We start from the raw sequence: 21996 nt of genomic DNA on the forward strand, positions 1-21996 counted from the left end.
TGTCTATATTTCATTACTTTATAAACTGTCTTGGGGTTACATTTGCAAAAAATGCTAAAAACCAAATGCTCAAAAATTAAAAACCAAAATAGACCGAAAATGGAACAAATAAAAGCGGAATGTGGGAAAAAATAAAACCGATTTCATCCGTCTCTGTTTCCTCCCTGGATCTGTTTGGTAATTCTGACCCACGATGTTTCTGAAAGCAGTTCTATCAACATTCTGGGAGCTGATTGGTCCTTACAGCATCATTAGCTGCCAATACTTGCTGTTTAATCTCAATATAATACTAGTAGTAATATTTTGCATAACTACAGTCATATCATTCATGCAACAGCTCAAAAAACTGTTTTAATAACACTAACCCAAATCAATATCGGAACCGAATCAGATCAAATCCTGATAATCGATTCTGAATCTTAATAATCGGAATCGAATCGATTCTTGACATTTGAATCGATCCCCAGCCCTACTGGAGATCAGTACCGTCTTTGGTATTCATTTGCTGCATTTCAGAAAATGCAGCAACGGTCAAATTATGTTATTTAAATCATGAGGTAGCAACAGAATCCTGTGAATATAATATGATTCAATTATTGTTTCGACGCAGTTTCCATACGTACAAAAGAAAGACAACCAATTATTACAGCAATTTATTGTGTGTTAAATAAATTATGACTGCAACCAATATTAATGGAGTACACACACAAGTACAAACATAGTTATAAACACACTTATCTTTAGCGGAGACTGATTTGTTAGACCTACTGACTGATTCTGATTTCAGCTTCATGCACATGGTCTCAAACGCAAACAGGCAACTGAGAGCAAACAAGGCTGTTTTACTACACTTCATTACACTGCTTGAATAACAGTTACATAAATAGTGAACTAGATCTATGCCAGAGGGAACGTCAGTGTGATACAAAGTGTTGCTTTTGCAGTAAGATTATGTTGCATCCTCTTCGTGTGCATTCAGTCACATCCACACAGGCTGGAGGTAAGCCATGACACATGCATGGTAGTAGCACTCTGTCTTTACTGGAAAGCTATTTCTCAGATGAAGCTGGAGGAGTACTGACAGACACACGTACAAAGAAACAACCCACCTCCCACCCAAAATATTTCTAAGACAACTCTATCACCGACACAGGATGGCATTCCATTTGATTGCACTTGAATGTCATTAAACGTTAAATGCAGCCTGTTTCATTCCAGTGAAAATCGACAGATTGTTATTTGGACGGTTAAAGAACAGCAGGCCTTTCACACGCAGCGGATGGAAGCTGTCGCCCGGTGACTCAGTCACTTCTGCTCCCGCCTCCAGACGATAACCATGCCGGTGGAATCGGCAGACGCCAGCAGACTCTCGTCACAGTTGAAACTCACGTCCAGGACTGGTCCCCCGTGACCCTGCAACTTGTTCACGATGGCCTTGGTGTTGCGTTCCACGTCAAAGAAGTAGACGCAGCCATCCTCACTGCCAGTGACTGAGGCCAACGAAGAAGTCATCAAATGGGGAATAGAATTAGAAAAAAGGACAAGCAGAAGCAACCATGATGAGATGAGTTGTTAAAACAAAATGCACTGCAAAAACTCAAAATCTTACCAGGAATATTTGTCTTATTTCTAGTTAAAATGTGTCATTTTTAGTCAAAAAATCTCATTACACTTAAAAAAAGACTCATCACTGGAAAAAATAACAATTTTCACCTGTTTCAAGTAGATTTTCCCTTAAAATAAGTCGAAAAATCTGCCAGAGGAACAAGATTTTTTTGCTTGTAATGAGAAGATAAATCTTGTCCCACTGGCAGATTTTTCTACTTATTTAAAGTGAAAATTTACTTGAAATAGGTGAAAATTGTCAAATAAGTAAATTTTCTGGTAATGACTCTTGTTTTTAGTGTAATGAGATTTATTGACTAAAAATGAGACATTTTAACTAGAAATAAGACAAATATTCCTGGTAAGATTTTGAGTTTTTGCAGTGCATTTCTCAGTGCATTTCTCATTACACTTAAAACAAGAGTCATTACCAGAAAAATTACTTATTTGACAATTTTCACCTGTTTCAAGTACATTTTCACTTTAAATAAGTAGAAAAATCTGCCAGTAGGACAAGATTTATCTTCTGATTACAAGCAAAAAAAAGATTTTTCTATTATTTTAAGTGAAAATCTACTTAAAACAGGTGAAAATTGTTGTTTTTTCCAGTGATGAGTCTTGTTTAAAGTGTAATGAGATTTTCTTTGACTAAAAATGAGACATTTTAACTAGAAATAAGACAAATATTCTTGTTAAGATTTTGAGATTTTGCAGTGTGTAGCTGTTGACTCAGAGGAAATTAAGAAAAGCTTTACGGTAAAGTAGTGCAAGCTGTTTACCAGACTCGTATTAGAAAATTGTAGCAAAACACGGGCTTCCTTGTTTGCTCAAAGATTGATATTCCTTTTTTTTTTTTCTTCCCAAAAGCAGCTGCAGCATGCTATTTTTGCCTATATTTTTTCCACACTGGATAGCCTGCAGCAAGTAATACACTGTGGTCTAATTCTCTATTCAGATATAGGAGCAGCCACACTACAAGACCACAGAGAGAGTGGAACAAACCACGGACGGAACCAGAAGACTTCTTACCCACACAGGCCCCTTGTCTGAAGGACATGAGGGGGCAGAAGATGCTGTGAACGTACTGAGATCCTTGCTGGATGGGGAAGCTTTTCTTCAGTTGTAGTGCGCCTTCGTTGTCTACCACCCTGCAAATGTGAAAGTGGCACAACTGATCAAAATCTACATCTCAGAGTAAAGATGTTATTGGCTTAAAGCAGCACAATGTAACTTTCAGCTTTTGTTGAGTTTGGCGGCTCCTTTGGACCAAACCGGTAGTGCTTTACCAGAAATAACTACATTTCCCATGAGCACCAGCGCGTACTGCCGGAAAACTCCTGTCCCCGTCGCTGCATTTGTTTTGATAGTGAATGAAATAAGATGGGACGGACTTTCAAAACTACTTTTCTGTTTTCAGCGGTCGTTTGCAGGATGGATAGTGAAGAGGTAATGTATCTATTTTTGGCTAAACAATATGACGATGTTGGTGGAACTTGGTTTTATTAGCAGCTGTCCTGTTTCAGTGAGATAATGAACCCAAACTACAAACGCTCTGGTTTTGTTCTACTGCATCTTTTTCCTGTCACGTTTTTTAGAGGGACTTCGTCATAAATTAGTAGTCCAACATACTTACTGACAAAATACTTTATAACCTGTGAATAACTGAATGCCCATTCCCTGTATGTGAAAACATTCTAATTCTCCAATAAAACTTTTATTTTCTTCGGATTTTCCGCTGCTTCGGCCATGATAACAGCTCCACGTTCAGCTCACCACCAGTTCTCCTGAGCTCTGCGCTCCACGCTCCGCCCAGCTTTGGTCTGGACTACGAATGGGGAAGGAGGGGGAAGTGACGTATGCCGTAAAGCAGTCAAAGCCGTAAAAATGTGTAGTTTTTTAGTGTGGCAGGGTTCCTACCATGCTCCTCAAAGTTACATAGTGCCAGTGAAGGCGATACAGACCCCTCAGACCATGACAGAGGTTCATTAAACCTGTTGGAAGTTGATGTACCATCACAATGATGATGATGAAATATTAGATTAAGGTGGAAACGTTTCATAGTGCTGCTTTAAAGCCTTTTTTTTTTTTTTTTTTTTTTTTTACAAAAACTGAAGTGGCCAGTAATAAGCAGGGGTTGTCTATAAGAAGCTGACCTGTACAGCAGCAGCTTATTGACGCAGGCGTTGACCAGCAGGGAGGGGTCTCTGGCCTCGCGGCTGATCCAGGAGCGAGCAGAGATGCTGCAGATGGAGCTGCCTTCACTCACCACCAGGCGCTTGGCTTTGGTCAGCTTCCCTGTGGGGATGGGGGTGGAAGTGAGAGGAGCAGATCCACCAGAGCACCAAAGAGACACATTCACAGCTTTCACACTCATTTTTCATTAAAAAAACAAACAAAAAAAAAGATTAGGATCAGAGGTGTCAAGTAACGAAGTACAAATACTTCGTTACCTTACTTAAGTAGAAATTTTGGTTATCTATACTTCACTGGAGTAATTATTTTTCAGACGACTTTTTACTTTTACTCCTTACATTTTCACGCGATTATCTGTACTTTTTACTCCTTACATTTTAAAAACAGCCTCGTTACTCTATTTCATTTCGGCCTTTAAAATCCGGATAGAGTGAATTTGGTTGTGGTTGTTTCAGATGTTCTTGTCCAGTTTTGTTCTTACATCCGTTCCCTCAGATTCCTGCAACTAAACTTGGATGTACATTCCAATAAAGGTTAGGATAAATGATAACATGCCTCTGAAGTTTGACTTTTTGCACCATTACAATACTTATAGGCAACTAGTCATCATATCTGCTGCTCTCTGAAACACATGTTAATGCTCAATAGTACACATATATGCTTCTTTAATATATTTACATTATACTAAGATACATTCATTTTCAATGGCTTTTGTCCTTAATGGCTTTTTTCCCCCTTACATTACTTTTACTTTTATACTTTAAGTAGTTTTGAAACCAGTACTTTTATACTTTTACTTGAGTAAAAAACTTGAGTTGATACTTCAACTTCTACAGGAGTATTTTTAAACTCTAGTATCTATACTTCTACCTGAGTAATGAATGTGAATACTGAAGACACCTCTGATTAGGATATGCAACATTAGCTTTGTCTGGATGGTAATGGCCTGACTGTTACCTGTTGCCATATCAAAGAGGAAGGAGAAGATGCAGCCCCTGTCATCTCCAGCCCAGAGGATCTTCCCCGGAGCATCAAAGGAGAGAGACAGCACGCGGCCCGTCAGCTTACTGGAACCCCCCTTCACCTTCTTCCCAGTGGAGATGTTTACCACCTGCAGGAGGTTCTTGCTGTTTCCCACCTGGAACACAGAACTACGAGTGAAGACCTTTACCGTTTTCTCCAGAGAGAAGCTGAATGTGAAATGCATCAGTTGTTGTGGTTTTTGCTGCCGAAACTAAGACGTGTGAAAAGCAAATCCATTTCTTTCACGTCTCACTTAATGAGTCAGGCTTGTGTGTGTCAGTCAGCACTAACGTACACCACTCAGCTTTGACAGCATCATCTTCAGGAAAAATATTAATCATCAAAAAGGTAACAGTTGTATATAAATCATCCAACATGTTCACTGATATCATTTTGGTTATGAAAGACAATATTTAATTCGGAAATTTTGATCAACATCTACACAGTTTTTCTGTGTGTGTGTGTATATACACAGGACTGTCTCAGAAAATTAGAATATTGTGATTTTCTGTAATGCAAGTACAAAAACAAAAATGTCATACATTCTGGATTCATTACAAATCAACTGAAATATTGCAAGCCTTTTATTATTTTAATATTGCTGATCATGGCTTACAGCTTAAGAAAACTCAAATATCCTATCTCAAAAAATTAGAATATTCTGGGAATCTTAATCTTAAACTGTAAGCTTTAATCATCAATATTAAAATAATAAAAGGCTTGCAATATTTCAGTTGATTTGTAATGAATCCAGAATGTATGACATTTTTGTTTTTTTTAATTGCATTACAGAAAATAAAGAACTTGATCACAATATTCTAATTTTCTGAGACAGTCCTGTGTATATATTATATATATATATATATATATATATATATATATACACACACACACACATATACATATACATACACACACATACACAGAATTAAATATTGCTTTTCATAACCAAAACAATATCAGTGAACATGTTGGATGGATACATATATGTATCACATATACATATACTGTACATACACACACAGATGTACAGTATATACACACATACACACACACACACACACACACACACACACACACACACACACACACATATACACACACATACACATGAACACACACACAGATATGTATTCATGCATTATTTAAAGTGGTTCCATCTGGAGCTTGTTTCCTCTGTGTGCAGTACTCAGTTGATGCATTTCACTGTTAAAAAGAAGAAACATTTGGAATAAAATAAAAATTCCTTATGATTAATTTTATGAATTTTGAAGAGGAAGTAAAATCTCATTGGATGTTTCTGGGTAAAGCAAGGAAAAGACAAACTTCTATACAGTCTGACACAAAGTGTAAAAAAAATTTTTTTTTAAATGTGATGACATTTTAAGGAGCGTGGTCTGTAGAACCGGCTAAACTCTCACAGTCCCTTGTTCCTATTATCAGCAAAAGCCAGCCAAAGTAACCTTGAACTCCTGTTCTGGTTGCCATGCGGTAACTATGTGCTCGCTTTAAGGCTCAATGTCACACCAACGATGAAACTAGTCTCAGAGCTACAGCTGACATCAGGACGGAAGTGACTAAGAGAAGGTGATGATGGAAGAGATGGAAAAGAAAATGAGACGGGGACCAAGCAAGGGTTTTGTAACCTCCGCCGCTGCAGAGGGACCTGCTGAGCTCAAAACTGCACAAGTCCCTTTGTGCTGCTTTTGTGTGACTAAGACAATACGTCTGGTCAGCCATCTTAGTTATTTTCTTCTTGACACACAAAAGGAGTGGATCAAGGAAACTGGGCTTCTTTTTTCTTTGTGGTTGAGGACGAAAGTAAAACGTCTTCAAGAACAAAGAAAAAGGAAGTCCATTTCTCTTGTTTCTGAGCCTCTGACAGAGAGCCTACACCAGTGTCTGGTTCCTCTGGATTTGACTGATTTCCAGGGGTAAGTATCAATAGATGCAGAAATTGCATCTACATGCCACATGTCAGGCATACAACCAGTCAGAGAAAGAAAGCATGGGACATCGGCAGTGACAACCAAACTAGTATCAATAAAGGACGTCCAGAGTGTTGGACACTGGAGTAGGAGCACCGGTGAATGACTGGTATCCATTTTGCAGTAAAAACTGATCCAACATGTTATTTACAATTCTGCAACGCTCTTGATACTTTCGAATATCTTTTGCGATTGATTCAGTACGTAATCAGGGGAACAGCAATGTTTGACACAACAGCAATAAGAACAAACACAAAGGCCAGATGCATATCTGTTTTAGGAGTAAAATTGTGGAACTCATTAGATAACGACCTTAAACTAGCAAACTCAATAAAAGCATACAAGATATTATTCAAAGCAAAGGTAATTGACACATATATAGAAGCACAATAAGCAAACAAAGAAGAATGTACACATGCATGAGATAAAATGACAACTTAAATTGGTTTTGTCGGTTTCGTTAGCATCTTTTCACTTTCTGTTTTCAGAGCTATCATTATTATTATTATCATTATTATTGCTATTGTTGCGGCTATAAACATTTTCCTTAGCCGCCGGAGAGTGTGAGGTTGGATCCTTATTCAGATTTGTATGACGCGCTAGTTATGGTGACACATGAGCTGAGATCCAGGATGCCTTTTGCGTGCATTTATTGTTTTAAAACATCAGGCTATTACAGCGCAACAAAATGGTATAGGATAGGAATAGAAACCAATGGATTTAACTGATAACAAAAAAGGGTGATGAATGAGTGAATAAAAATGACAAAAGCGGTCAACAAAAATTACGGCTGCCAACCCTGACTCTCTCTCATCTCATCTAGACCACCTGGTGAGAGCGCACCTTTACGCACGCACACACGCCTACTCCCGTGGGAAACGCCCCCCTCACACGCACACACAAATAAACACTGTGATCCTCTGTATGTCTCTTACAGCTATTATTATTCATATTACTATTATTATTATCATCATCATCGTCATTATTGTTATTATTACTATTATTATTATTTTGTGTAGACTTATGATACTTCATTTGTTCTTTTTGTATATTCTATTCTGTTAAAAGGTGGGCAAGATAAGCTTTATGCTTCAAGCCCAGACCTTCAAAATAATCACAATGTTGACCAGGGAAAAACCTGTGTTATCTTGTTTGTTGATTTTTATGTTTGTGATTGGAAATGGCTGTGACTGGGAGCGGTACCAGACCCATTTCATGACAAAATGTTCATGAATTGAATGGGGATGTTTAGCCAGGAAATAAAACAAAGGTGCTGCCGATGAACTGGCAACCTGTCCAGGATGTTCCCCTGCCTTTCCCCTGCAGAGAGCCGGGGCCGGCTCCAGCAGGCCCACCACCACCCTGAACAGGAGGAAACATGGGTGGATCATGGATGGATGGGCAGCCGCTGCTACTGCAAAACAACCTGCTGTCTCCAGGTACATGACAGGATAGGTAATCATCAAGGTTGTACCAGCACCTTGTCTCACATGCTACTCAAATCAGCCTTAATAAAATCCTCGCCCTATTTGACACAATCACCCTCAAATACTATTTGTGTCAGTTCATGTAGATACTGGATCTAAGAGCAAACACAATGCATAAAAAACATTTAAAAGACTAATCAGTGGATGCCATAAGAAAATATTACTGCAATAAACCTTCATCCAATGAAGCTTCCAACTTTCACCATGACAAGTGAATAAATTTATACACAAGTTATGTTTCTTTCTTAGCTACACTCAATCTAGGAACAGTATAATAGTGGTCAATTTGAATTAAAACAATGATCAATTAAACATTACTGTTCTCAGAGAAGTATTTTTGTCCAATCAGGTTCAAGTGTCACCCCCCCCCCCCAAAATAAAATCCAAATGTGGTCATTTCTGAATCCAAAAAACACAAGATAATTACTGCCGAATGTTCAGATGCCACAGGCGTCCATCTTTTCAAATGCATAATGGCCTATTTGCATTACTCCTGCAACACCAGGAAAAGCATGATCAGAAACGACAGAAATACACTCAACCATACATGATCTACACTCCTTTATTTACATGGAGACAATGGGGACTGGAGTCTGTTCTCACTGAGCAAGACACGAGGGACTTCCTGGACAGGTGGCCAGTGTGTCAGGGAGGCAGCAAAGTGTTTTCCATTCATTTGACTAAAGTCCTACATCCCAATTCACTCGAGCAAACAAACACATACAGAACAAACATGAATATGGTGCGCTGCACATTAAATCAATGGACAAAAAAGTGGAAAATAATTTTAGGCGAACTTACTACACATTTGTGGAATATTTAGAAGTTTTTGTTTTGTAATCGAGAAAATTTGAGCAACGTGAACAGACATGGTGACAGTACTGCATGCAGCTAGACGACACGTTCAAGGTTGTTGCATATCATCAACCCCAATTCTTTTTGTTCAATTAATTTTACCAACAACTTTATCAACATGAATGCTGCTAACGCTTGTGATGGAAACCATTCAGACTTACAACATTAGGCAGAATTTATGTTAAAATTATGGACGTTTAAACAAAGTGATGTCTTAAACAATCTTTGCACTTTTGGGGCTTTGAATACCGGTAAGTTATTTTAGATTTATGGAGATTGATCTGAATAAACCAAATGATGCCCCAAGACGCTTTTGCTTTGGTTTATGTATGAAATGTATTGTATTTTTTTCAAATTTAAAAGTAAAACATTGTGAGAGTGGTAAAATGTATTATTTTTTGGCATTTAACAGAAAGTTGTATCAAAAAGTGAAAAAAGAAATCGTAAGATTAATCTAAAAAAAAAAAATCGATAGATTAATCGACAAGAAAATAATCGTTAGTGGCAGCCCAACATTGAACTCAAATGCAACTTTTGTATATAGTGTTTGAGGTCATTTGAGGCAGACTGGAAGCTGGTAACCTCACTCAAGAATCACAGTAAAGAACTAAAAGATTATTATGGGAATTATTTCATTAAATAAATAAAAGTCATCCAGCAAATGTATATTTTTCCAAGTGAGTATACCTCACCTCGTTTTTATGACACTACAGGAGACACAGATCTGCAAGCATGTGTGAGAGGAACTCACCACAGTGAGATTATTATTCATGGGCTGGAAGGTGCAGCAGAGCAGCTCGCTGGATTCTGGGTCTCTGACCTCTCGGATGCATCGACCGTCCTCTGTGTTCCAAATACGCAGAGTGCCATCGAGTGATGTTGACACAATGATGTCATTGCTTAAAGACCATGCAAAGTCTGTGACGGGACCTCCGTGTCCTTTCAGGGTCACCTTCACGCTGGGAGGAGGTGGGGACAGCGTCATAATGGAGAGGGTGCCGTCCAATGAGCAGCAGGCGAGGAGGTGCTTGTCATCATTGGCAAACTGTAAGCGTGGAACTTAAAAGGAAGTCGGAGACAGTTACGACCATGTTGAAAGTTCACCAAGTGACTGTTTTAAATACAGACAAATATACATACCAGCAGAGTCAACATGCTGGTCAAATATGTGATGCATGCCAGCAAAGGCATAATTTTCACTAAGTGTTGTGTCCCCTGCCATGGCACGACTGGCTTCTGCCACTGAAGTGGGAACCAGACTGCCCGGAGGCCTGTAGTCAGAGATTAAGTGCACCACACAAACAAGTAACTTACACCTTACAACCCTCTTCTATAGATGACAACTCAATATAAGAAGCCTGATCATTACAAAGTGCATCCATACCAGTAGGGCTGGGCGATATGGACCAAAAGTTATATCTCGATATTTTTTAGCTGAATGGCCATACTCGATATATATCGATATTTTTTCTGTGCCATAATTGGGGTTTCCCCCAAAGCATTATAGCATAGCATCTCTGTTAGCTTCATTTTTTTCTGAGGCAAACCCTTAAAAAAACAGTCAGTTTTAATACAAAGCCTCGTGCCAAATGTCACACAGGTACCTTTTATTAACAGAGGTCTGCACAATATCAAAATGTATAAAACAAATGAAATAAAAATAAACTGCCTGCATATATAGAATAAAAATGCTTCTTGAATAAAATAAAACAAATATCCCTTTCCTGCATAACAATTAAATTGAAATACACCGTGCAATTAATACAATGTAGACAGTAACAGGCAGACTTTTCCACTGAGGTTGACAGTAATAACAAATAGCAAATAACAAAACATTTGTGAAAATCTCAAATAAAACATTCAAGTCAATTTGTCACAAAATAAGCTATATCAAAATCATAAAAAAAATTTAAAACATCTTTTTTTTTCTTTAATAATCGATATGAACGATATTGTCTCGTACCATATCGCATTTGAAAATATATCGATATATATTAAAATCTCGATATATCGCCCAGCCCTACATACCAGACTTGTGAACAGTAACAAAAGAAAATGAAATGGGTTGAGGTGCTCTTTTTAGCAGTGTTCCCAGTACCTCTCATCGTAGACGGCCCTGTTCATCTGGGCCTGTAGCTGGTAGGAGCCTCTGCTGACAGAACGGCGATGACCACGAGCACCCTGGGCGCGGGGGTCCTCCTCAAAGTCCTGCCACACGGGGACAAGATCAACACCAGAGAGAGAACCTCAAACGAGTGAGTACAAGTGAGGACTGAAATGAACTCAACAATCACTATATAGTCATTATTACACATTTCAAACGTTATAATATTAGCATGAACGTTTACGTTAATAGAGGGAATGCGCATGACGTCACAGATGCAACTTCACAGCGGGTTACGCCCACTGAGTGGCAGAAAGACTGAGTGTCGGAAAGACTGAGTGGCAGAAAGACTGAGTGGCAGAAAGACTGAGTGTCAGCGTAAACTTTCAGTTTGAGCATCTGGAAAACATCTAAAATGGGAAAGAGCTGTACTCATAGATTTAGCAAGAAATCTGAGTTATCGTTTTACAGATTGCCGAAAAATAAGCTTAAGAGAGACAAATGTATCGCTGCAATTCACAGAAACAACTGGATTCCAGACACCGAAACGTGGATTTGCGGTTCCCATTTTGTATCAGGTAATGTTGGATTTTTGGGTAGCTAACGTTAAACGGTCAAATCATAAAGTTCAGTGTCCTCATCACTTTAATTTCTACAACAAATCCTGCCTTGAAGTCGGACCAAGCGTCAAGACTTTTGTAAGCCTTCAAGCTTTGCTTCGAGTATTTCCCCGGCGTAGAAATTAAGTACATATAAATATCAGGAAACTCAATTCGTGGCCAAATATTAATGTCCATGGACCACTGGTTCTTGGTAACTGTACCAAATATTAATGTCCATGGACCACTGGTTCTTGGTAACTGTACCAAATATTAATGTCCATGGACCACTGGTTCTTGGTAACTGTACCAAATATTAATGTCCATGGACCACTGGTTCTTGGTAACTGTATCAAATATTAATGTCCATGGACCACTGGTTCTTGAGGTAACTGTACGGGTCACTGTCAAGTCCAACTGACTTTAATTTAAGCCGATAATCGGCTGTTATCCCGTCTTCTCCACTAGTTGCAGCCATTGTTGCCACTCAGTGCGAGTAAGGGGGCTGGTCCAGTGGGGAAGTGACGTCAATGCAGACCCTCTATATACCGCCCGTATCTGAGGGCAAAGCCAGCCATTTCAACCAAGCTGCTCAGTAAATATGAATGGCAACCAAAGTGTTGCTTGGCTCTTACTTGCTGTAACCTACATTTTCTTTTCAACGTGAGGATATTTTTAAATCTCCCATCTCCAAACCAGTACAGACACCTGTGCCTATTCTCTTGTCTTCTACCTTCCCTGGCCTTTCTGTTTCTTAGAGTCTGACCTCCATGCGGTCCAGTGTGGTGCGGGAGCTGCGCACACTGCTGGCCCTGAAGCTGCTCTGCTCAGACAGGGGCCCGTAGCGCAGGGCCAGCAGCTGGCTGCGCAGCCTCAGGTACTGCCTGCGCAGCCCCGGCTCAAAGCCACACTTGGCGTTCTCCCTGAGCAGCTGGCTGCGTCGGCGGATGTACTGAGTTCGGAACTGTGGGAAGGTAGGCGTGCGGTAAGCATTGTACCTGGAAAGGGAGATAAACGGGACACAAGCACACAATATAACTCACACAAATAATCCATACACAATTACACGTCTGAATAGCTTCTCGAGGATTCTTTTTCCTCTATTAAAGCCGGCTGCAGGGTTGAGTCTCACCTTGCGTCCACGGCCAACACCTGCTGCCAAACTGCTGCCATTCCTCAAGCACTGTAAGTGAAGAGGAACCCAGTGCCAGGCAGGCCCTGCAACACACACAGCTCATATTAGAACACGTAAACTACACATTCAGAAATTATTCATTGGGAGGGAAGGGGGTTATAATTTAGGGGGGGAAACCTACAGGACTGTCTCAGAAAATTAGATTATTGTGATAAAGTTCTTTATTTTCTGTAATGCAATTAAAAAAAAAATGTCATACATTCTGGATTCATTACAAATCAACAGAAATATTGAAAGCCTTTTATTATTTTAATATTGCTGATTATGGTTTACAGTTTAAGATTAAGATTCCCAGAATATTCTAATTTTTTGAGATAGGATATTTGAGTTTTCTTAAGCTGTAAGCCATGATCAGCAATATTAAAATAATAAATTACAAAATAACAAAAAAAAACAAAAATAACCTGTATTAAACAGGTTATTTTTGTAAAAATGATATATATTTATAAAAATTAGTGTATAGTATAAAAAGTAAAACCAGACATATAATTTATGTTTAGTTGTGGAAAGGGGGTGGGATTAAATACGTTTATACTTCCTCCCACTCCTTTTCGAACATGTAAGATCATTATGTGCTCAATTGTGAACTGGGATTCTCTATAGAAACAGGTAGGTATAACTCTGTTCCTGAAGAGGAAAGATTATTAGTCTAGATGGAAAGGGGGGTCCACGCGCACCCCCGGATTTTTTTATGCCACCTGATTTTTTTTAATCCTTTAAATGTCTAGTTTCAGAATTTGGTCAGTGCCAAGATCAACTAATGTCTGAAAGGCTTCGTTTTTACACTTAATTGCATCTAACTCCAGACCAGAAAATTGAAATTTGAGATTGGCAAAGTAGCATCCTATCATACATACAAGCCACAGAGACTAATAAACACATTTATTTTTGCTGCAACCACCTAGCAATGACCAAAACAACCTAGCAACCACCTATCAACAACTTTTAAGACCCTAACTACCCTAGCAACCACCCTAGCAACCACCCTAGCAACCACACCTAAAAGAACTTAAAACCTCCTTGGTCTAGAAGGAAAATGGGTTTCAAGGGTAACCCCTTTTATTTATGTCATCTACTTTTTGTTATCATCAAAGTGTCTTCTTTCAGAATTTGTCAGGTGCCAACCTGAAATCATCTCCCAAAGGCTTTATTTTTTTATACTTGTACTGCGAACCCCGACCAGAAAACTCTAAACACCGACATAGTATGTGGTGCAACTTTTGTCCTAAACAACTTACAGAGACAAATTAATACATTTTCCAAGCCAACTCTGATAGGCCATCACGTAGCAATCACCTTTAAGACCCTAGCAACCCCCCTAGCAACCACCCTAGCAACCGCCTCTGTAAGTTGTTTAGGACAAAAGTTACACCACATTGTAGAGACAAATGAATATATTTACCCAGGCAACTCTGTTAAAATGAACACAATAAAATAATTGTTTATTACATTTGACTACACACTGACTGTTTAAAACAAAAATCGTAAATAAAAAGGCAAAAAATGTGTGTAGGATGCAGTTAACTTGTGACTAATCGTCAAATTCGCCATCACTGAGGAGATCTTCTATCTCTAATTCTTCCATTTCTAAGTCTTCATCATTCTTATACTCGTTGTCCTCTTCATCACCAGATATATACATATGTGTGTGTATATATATATATATATATATATATATATATACACACACACCAGACAGCAATAGCTCCAAGCTTGATGTAATCAAGAGCACCAGGATGGGTGAGTTGAATATTTGTGAGAAAGGCCTCAAACCAGTTCAGGTACCTATGAAAAATGAATCGTTTAAAGATCAACTTAGTAAGCAATTACAAGTTTGTCAATTATTTTTACATTAAGTAATAAAAGAATAAGTTAAAATAGATTATTAATAGATTACCTGGAGTAATTGTGGCCATCATACGTGAAGAAGAGATCCGCCATGGCGCCATTACAGTGATGGAAGAGCTCGAAGTTGTTGGTTTTCACAGCAACATCCATCATGAAGACCAGCCTTGCATGATCCATCACGGAGAGCCAAAACATTCTTGTTTTACCCAGATGTCCTCTGCGTACCTTGTCTTGGTATTGTTGGCACTGACCGATCAGGTTTAGGAGTGAGGGATCCTTCAGAGCGGTGTCAAGGTTCTCCGAAGAGCAGCAGTGGATGAGGTTGATTAGGGTCTCATGTGGGATGTCTGGCTTCTCGTCATCTAGGAAGACATCGAAGAGCAGCCGTTCAAGTGCTTCTGTGACTGCCTTCAGACTAAAGAGAGCCTTGGCATATGATTTCCCACTTAGGATGTGTTTCAGGCAACCACTGGTTGCGAGGCCTGCCTCAATGAGGATCTCTGCATAGCCAGCTCCAAGACACTTATGGCCAGTGAGCCTGCCCTTGTAATTCATGGCTGTATGGAACTTGCCAATAAGGACGACATGCCTACTGAATTCCTCCTCATATTTCCATACTATAGGACAGGCCTTCATCACCACTCCTAGGTCAAATGTGTTGATCGTGTATGGCTGTCCAACCTCCTCGGTTGCTGCCTCAGACCTCTTGAGGATCTCATACACCACTGCGTTGTCTGTTATGGGCTGGTCGATGGGCGTGTAGAAGTCGATAGTAGATTTCCATTTACCAACCAGTGGTTGCCTGAAACACATCCTAAGTGGGAAATCATATGCCAAGGCTCTCTTTAGTCTGAAGGCAGTCACAGAAGCACTTGAACGGCTGCTCTTCGATGTCTTCCTAGATGACGAGAAGCCAGACATCCCACATGAGACCCTAATCAACCTCATCCACTGCTGCTCTTCGGAGAACCTTGACACCACTCTGAAGGATCCCTCACTCCTAAACCTGATCGGTCAGTGCCAACAATACCAAGACAAGGTACGCAGAGGACATCTGGGTAAAACAGGAATGTTCTGGCTCTCCGTGATGGATCATGCGAGGCTGGTCTTCATGATGGATGTTGCTGTGAAAACCAACAACTTCGAGCTCTTCCATCACTGTAATGGCGCCATGGCGGATCTCTTCTTCACGTATGATGGCCACAATTACTCCAGGTAATCTATTAATAATCTATTTTAACTTATTCTTTTATTACTTAATGTAAAAATAAGTGACAAACTTGTAATTGCTTACTAAGTTGATCTTTAAACGATTCATTTTTCATAGGTACCTGAACTGGTTTGAGGCCTTTCTCACAAATATTCAACTCACCCATCCTGGTGCTCTTGATTACATCAAGCTTGGAGCTATTGCTGTCTGGTGTGTGTATATATATATATATATATATATATATATACACACACATATGTATATATCTGGTGATGAAGAGGACAACGAGTATAAGAATGATGAAGACTTAGAAATGGAAGAATTAGAGATAGAAGATCTCCTCAGTGATGGCGAATTTGACGATTAGTCACAAGTTAACTGCATCCTACACACATTTTTTGCCTTTTTATTTACGATTTTTGTTTTAAACAGTCAGTGTGTAGTCAAATGTAATAAACAATTATTTTATTGTGTTCATTTTAACAGAGTTGCCTGGGTAAATATATTCATTTGTCTCTACAATGTGGTGTAACTTTTGTCCTAAACAACTTACAGAGGCGGTTGCTAGGGTGGTTGCTAGGGGGGTTGCTAGGGGGGTTGCTAGGGTCTTAAAGGTGGTTGCTACGTGATGGCCTATCAGAGTTGGCTTGGAAAATGTATTAATTTGTCTCTGTAAGTTGTTTAGGACAAAAGTTGCACCACATACTATGTCAGTGTTTAGAGTTTTCTGGTCGGGGTTCGCAGTACAAGGATAAAAAATAAAGCCTTTGGGAGATGATTTCAGGTTGGCACCTGACAAATTCTGAAAGAAGACACTTTGATGATAACAAAAAGTAGATGACATAAATAAAAGGGGTTACCCTTGAAACCCATTTTCCTTCTAGACCAAGGAGGTTTTAAGTTCTTTTAGGTGTGGTTGCTAGGGTGGTTGCTAGGGTGGTTGCTAGGGTAGTTAGGGTCTTAAAAGTTGTTGATAGGTGGTTGCTAGGTTGTTTTGGTCATTGCTAGGTGGTTGCAGCAAAAATAAATGTGTTTATTAGTCTCTGTGGCTTGTATGTATGATAGGATGCTACTTTGCCAATCTCAAATTTCAATTTTCTGGTCTGGAGTTAGATGCAATTAAGTGTGAAAACGAAGCCTTTCAGACATTAGTTGATCTTGGCACTGACCAAATTCTGAAACTAGACATTTAAAGGATTAAAAAAAATCAGGTGGCATAAAAAAATCCGGGGGGTGCGCGTGGACCCCCCTTTCCATCTAGACGTAGTGTTTGTGATTTAAATGTTGTTGAGGATGAACTTCATTTTTTGTTTTATTGTCCATTATCTGATGAAGCCAGGCAGCTTTTATTTCAGAAAATGCAAGATTTGAAACCTGAGTTGTTTTGGACTGAGGATGATGCTAAGTTGAAATGGTTTTACATGTTTTTTTTCTCTATAGCTACCTTTATAAAGAGATCCTGGAAACAGAGAAAGGACAAATTATATGGAAACTGAGAAAGGATCTGTAATTTACGTAAGAGTATTAGGGCCAGGCAGGAGAAAAATAAAAATAATATTTTAGAGGAGGAAGATTTTTTTTTCATTATGCACTTCGAGAAAAAAGTCGAAATGTCGAGAAAAAAGTCAAAAAGTCGAGATTAATGTTGACGTTTCGTGAATAAAGTCGAAATGTTGAGAAAAAAGTCGAAATGTAGAGAGAAAAGTTGAAATGTCGAGAAAAAAGCCAAAATGTTGAGAAAAAAGTCGAAATGTCGAAAAAAAAAGTCGAAATGTTGAGAAAAAAGTCGAAATTAATTTTGAAGTACAATTTCGAGAAAAAAGTCAAAATGTCGAGAAAAAAGCCTAAATATTGAGAAAAAAAGCGAAATTTCGACTTTATTCACAAAATTTCAACTTTTTTCTCGAAGTGCACAGTAAAAAAAAAATCTTCCACTCTCAATTTGTTTTTTCTCTTGCCTGGTCCTAATACTCTTCCCTAGTAATTTGATCTGTAATGTATAAGTGGAATTTATAATTTTGTGTTTTTGTTTGTACGCAGCTGATGTTTGTTTGCTGGCATAGTGTATCTGTATCTTGTAAGCCCTTATAGGCTGGAACCTTACAGGTGTATGACACATTAATAAATAACAATTCATTCATTCATTGTAACTTGAAATATGTGTTTTGATGTTGTTTTTTTTTATGTGGTGGAATGCCCACCTGGATTTTTTTTTCTTATCTTTTATACATGTTCGGAACGAACAAAAACGAAGGAACACCTTTGACCATCCCTGCGGTTCCAGTCGTGCTGGATCTCGTTCACATGAATGAGATCAGACTCCTCATGTCAGTGTGGAGTCACGTGATGATGCACTAACGCCCCGCAGGGAAAGACGTGCTCAAATATTACCGCTTTGCAGGCTCTGTTTTGATGTCACAAATCAATCCTGCACGTGAACCCAAAAAAGCAAGCTAAAGTGAGGAATGTGTTGCCAGGCTGATGTTTTTCCTCCCACAGCACCCACAGCAGACAGTCGCACAGCTAACTAGCATCTGCTAACAATAAACCCGGTAGCACGACGTTTTTGGGCGATTCCCCTCGGGTAAAAACGTGTTTTCTACTCATTTGCCAACCCAAATTGATTCATTTAACAATTTCATATACTGTATGACACGTGCAACGAGGCGATACGTCGGAGAGAAGTGTAGAAATGTATTTGAAAACGCCGTACCTTCCTTAGCTTTTCTCCATCGCTGCGCTTCCTGTCGAGTCACGTGACCCGCGTGACCGGCAACCTGTCAGATGAAGTTTTTAATCCCGATATGAAGTCAGTCAGAAATGTAAATATCAGCTATAATCCATGGAATAAATCATAAAGATGGCAAACACTAAAAAAAAAAACGAATATCCAAACTTTATAATCTCATTTCCTCATTTCAGACACTATAACAACCCTCCCACCAAAATGAGAAAGGGACCTCAACTTCTTCCCCAACCCTGATTTCTGGATTAAAATTGACAGTAATGTTTTTTCCATGACCAGAAACACTAATGTACAACTCATACAGTATAAAATCATTCACAGGTCTCATATCACCCAAAGGAAAATGTGGGGAAATGGGATTCACAGACACAAGCTCACAATGAACCCTGGGAATGTTTTTTTTTTTTTTTTTTTTTTTGGGGGGGGGGGGGGGTTACATGTTTCCATTTTTTTATTTTAATTTAAAATTTAAAATATATATTTCATTGAATGTACTTACATTTCCTACTAAAATTAATTAAAAAAAGATGTTAAAAAATTAATTCAGTTTGGGGATTTGTTTATTTTGTGAGCATTTTTTTATGGATTGTAAGCATACAAATTCCATTTTAGGATGATTTTAGAAAAAAAGTATAAACAACACATATCTGTGTTGTTTTTTACCACAACTTTGTGTTGATATATTTAACACACAATATGTGTTAAATGTGCTAACACACTGATTGTGTTGAAAGCAACACAAAATGTGTTGTCCTTAACTAGACACGCTGGTGTGTTAAAAATGAACCCATGATGTGTTATTTTTAACACATCTGTTTTGAGATTGCAGCACTGACGACAACTTTCACACCACGTGGACCTGCTCACCCCTTCACTCTGTTTGGACAGTCATTCAGGAACCGTCCTCTATTCTGAGCTGTAGGATCCCTCAGTCACCGTCACTGTTTACTAGGTTTAATTGTTTAATTGTTTAATTAGGATCCCCATTAGCTACAGTATGACTGCAGCTATTCTTCCTGGGGTCCGCCAACATTTTAAAATAATACAGTACTGAAACATAACAAACATAACATAATAAAAGCAAACCAAATACATTTCCACTAGATAAAAAGAATATCAAATTAAAAATAATCTGCAAAAAAAAGCAGAGACATTCCACAAAATGAAGACATCGAAATGAGAGTATAACACAAAACAAAACAAAAACTCAGTTAAGAGTTCATCTGAGGTCGTCAAAAAGTGTGAAAAGCAGTCCACAATTTCATTTAATTTGCAGTCTAGAACTTCACAACTGATCTAATACAGAAAAAAAAAAAAAAAACATTCAACAACAGTCATAACCAACTATGTTTCCATTTCCAGCATGTCAGACAATCAGTCTCAGCAGCTGATTGTTTAAGTGATCTCTATTTAAATGTTCTATAATTTTACTTATACTGATGCAGAAGATGTTGCTTAACTAATAATTTGAATGTTCTTATGCTGTTTGTTTGTGTGATGTGTTTGGGAAATGAATTCCACTCATACATGGCCCTGTACAGAACAGTCCTTTTACCTTTTACTGGATCTGAAACCACGCACATTCCCACAAACCAAACTAGTATAGAAAATGTTAAGAATTACATGACTGTTTTTAAATGATTATCTATCCTTAATCTTCTGATAGTGGTAATATTGGTTTTGATATCACTGATATTATTGCTATTAATGATTATTAACAAGTAGTTTATTATAAGTAGTAGGAGTCTGAGTAGTACTCAGTACTCAGATAAGTAGTTTATTCATAATCCACTATAGCAAAATGATGGTAAAGTATGATCAGTATTATTATTATTATTATTATTATTACTATTTTATTATTATTATTACCACTACTATTATCACCATCATTACCGTGGTGTTAGCATCCCCATATCTTAATTGTTAACAATATCAAAATCATCATAATGATCCATTTATTCTTTTTTATTATTATTTTTTTTTTATTTCTACACACAAACACACATATGTACACATACTGTATACACTCTCTTTTGTCAAATGTACAAATTCAGATACTGCTGCTATTATGTCACATTATTTTGAGATGTAGACTGTTTCTGAATTCAATTATACAATTTTGTTTGTAATTATATATAAATGAATTCCTCAATATTAAATTTTATTACTGGTCAAAACAATGAGCACGTATAAAAAAAAAAGTCTGCATCATGTCAGCATGAACAGGTGTAACCTGTCGGCTACCATTATTTCATTCATTGAAGTTTTTATTGATGCAGTTCAAAGATGTAGAGCTTCATTGTTACTTGCTTTATCATCTGACTATAAATTCCTTATTATTTGCAAATGTCCAACCCTGTAAATAAATAACAATATTCCTTATATTTGCACATTAGATGTCTTTAAGAAGCAGGGTGTTTTGGCTGAGTTTAGTGTGCAGATACAGGAGAGCTGGCACTGAGAGGAGGGAGGATATGTGCGGCACCGTGCCAGGGGACTTGCACCTGGGCCTGCTGTGGTGAGCTGTTCCAACTTCCTTCAGCTATGTGCTACCCGACCACAGGGGTCCTTCCAGGAGAGTCATAATCAGCTGGTTATTGGAAATATTTTAATAGGTCAGACAAAACAGCAAAGGATGGCAAATTAGCACCCCTTTGAGTGCAAATGTGATCACCCCTCAAAGATGACTGCCAAACTCCTCTACTCATAAAGTACAGACAACCCTTTAAACATTTAAATATTTCCTATTACAACTTCTAATTCACATTTTCAAGGACAACGTGTTCTCCTTTACCCAGATCTGTGTGGGAAAGTGTGATTCATGAACTAGTTGAGATTAAAGAAAGAGTAAAACACACAACCACCTCGCCTCTACCGTGATGAAATTGCTCCCTTGTCACGCACAATTGGTGAGCACACAGTTCCAGTGAGTTCACAATGGCAGTATTACAAGGTCAGCTTGGAGGTTTCGCCTGGCTCAGCAAAGACCTGCAGAGCTGTGGGGCATGTTGCTCAGCTGACAGGGCTCTTTGCTTGTTCATGGCGCTCTTTCTCGAAGGGGCCCCAGTGCCAGAACCATTCACAAGCACCGGCCATAAATGACCGTTGAACAGCACGTTAAACACTGCATTCTCAGAAAAAAA

General features: G+C 38.5%; 1 protein-coding gene across 2 annotated transcripts; it reads right to left on the minus strand.

Annotated features, from left to right (window-relative positions):
- Positions 1-640: 640 nt before the first annotated feature.
- On the minus strand, positions 641-18891 carry wdr13 (WD repeat domain 13). Of its 2 annotated transcripts, none has more exons than XM_061735229.1 (10): positions 18821-18891; positions 12987-13072; positions 12621-12852; positions 11250-11359; positions 10292-10410; positions 9903-10210; positions 4756-4936; positions 3759-3900; positions 2635-2753; positions 641-1490 (listed from the first exon to the last, which is right to left on the minus strand). In XM_061735229.1, the coding sequence occupies exons 2-10, from the start codon at positions 13025-13027 to the stop codon at positions 1306-1308; spliced, it is 1437 nt and encodes a 478-aa protein (XP_061591213.1). In that variant the 5' UTR covers positions 13028-13072; positions 18821-18891; the 3' UTR covers positions 641-1305. The 2 variants fall into 2 exon arrangements, with proteins under 2 accessions (XP_061591213.1, XP_061591212.1); XM_061735228.1 differs by having other exon boundaries at positions 10292-10422.
- Between the last annotated feature and the right edge of the window lie 3105 nt (positions 18892-21996).

The sequence above is a fragment of the Cololabis saira genome, chromosome 12, assembly GCF_033807715.1.
Source record: "Cololabis saira isolate AMF1-May2022 chromosome 12, fColSai1.1, whole genome shotgun sequence".
In the NCBI taxonomy this organism is placed as follows: domain Eukaryota; kingdom Metazoa; phylum Chordata; class Actinopteri; order Beloniformes; family Belonidae; genus Cololabis; species Cololabis saira.

What these genes read in the sequence shown, in the direction of transcription:
- wdr13 (XM_061735228.1), bottom strand. Translation starts at nt 13,027, where the DNA reads ATGGCAGCAGTTTGGCAGCAGGTGTTGGCCGTGGACGCAAG. An exon ending in CCAGCATGTTGACTCTGCTG is followed by an intron (nt 10,211 to 10,291) that starts GTATGTATATTT and finishes CTTCCTTTTAAG; the next exon opens with TTCCACGCTTACAGTTTGCC. An exon ending in AATAAGCTGCTGCTGTACAG is followed by an intron (nt 2,754 to 3,758) that starts GTCAGCTTCTTA and finishes TCACATTTGCAG; the next exon opens with GGTGGTAGACAACGAAGGCG.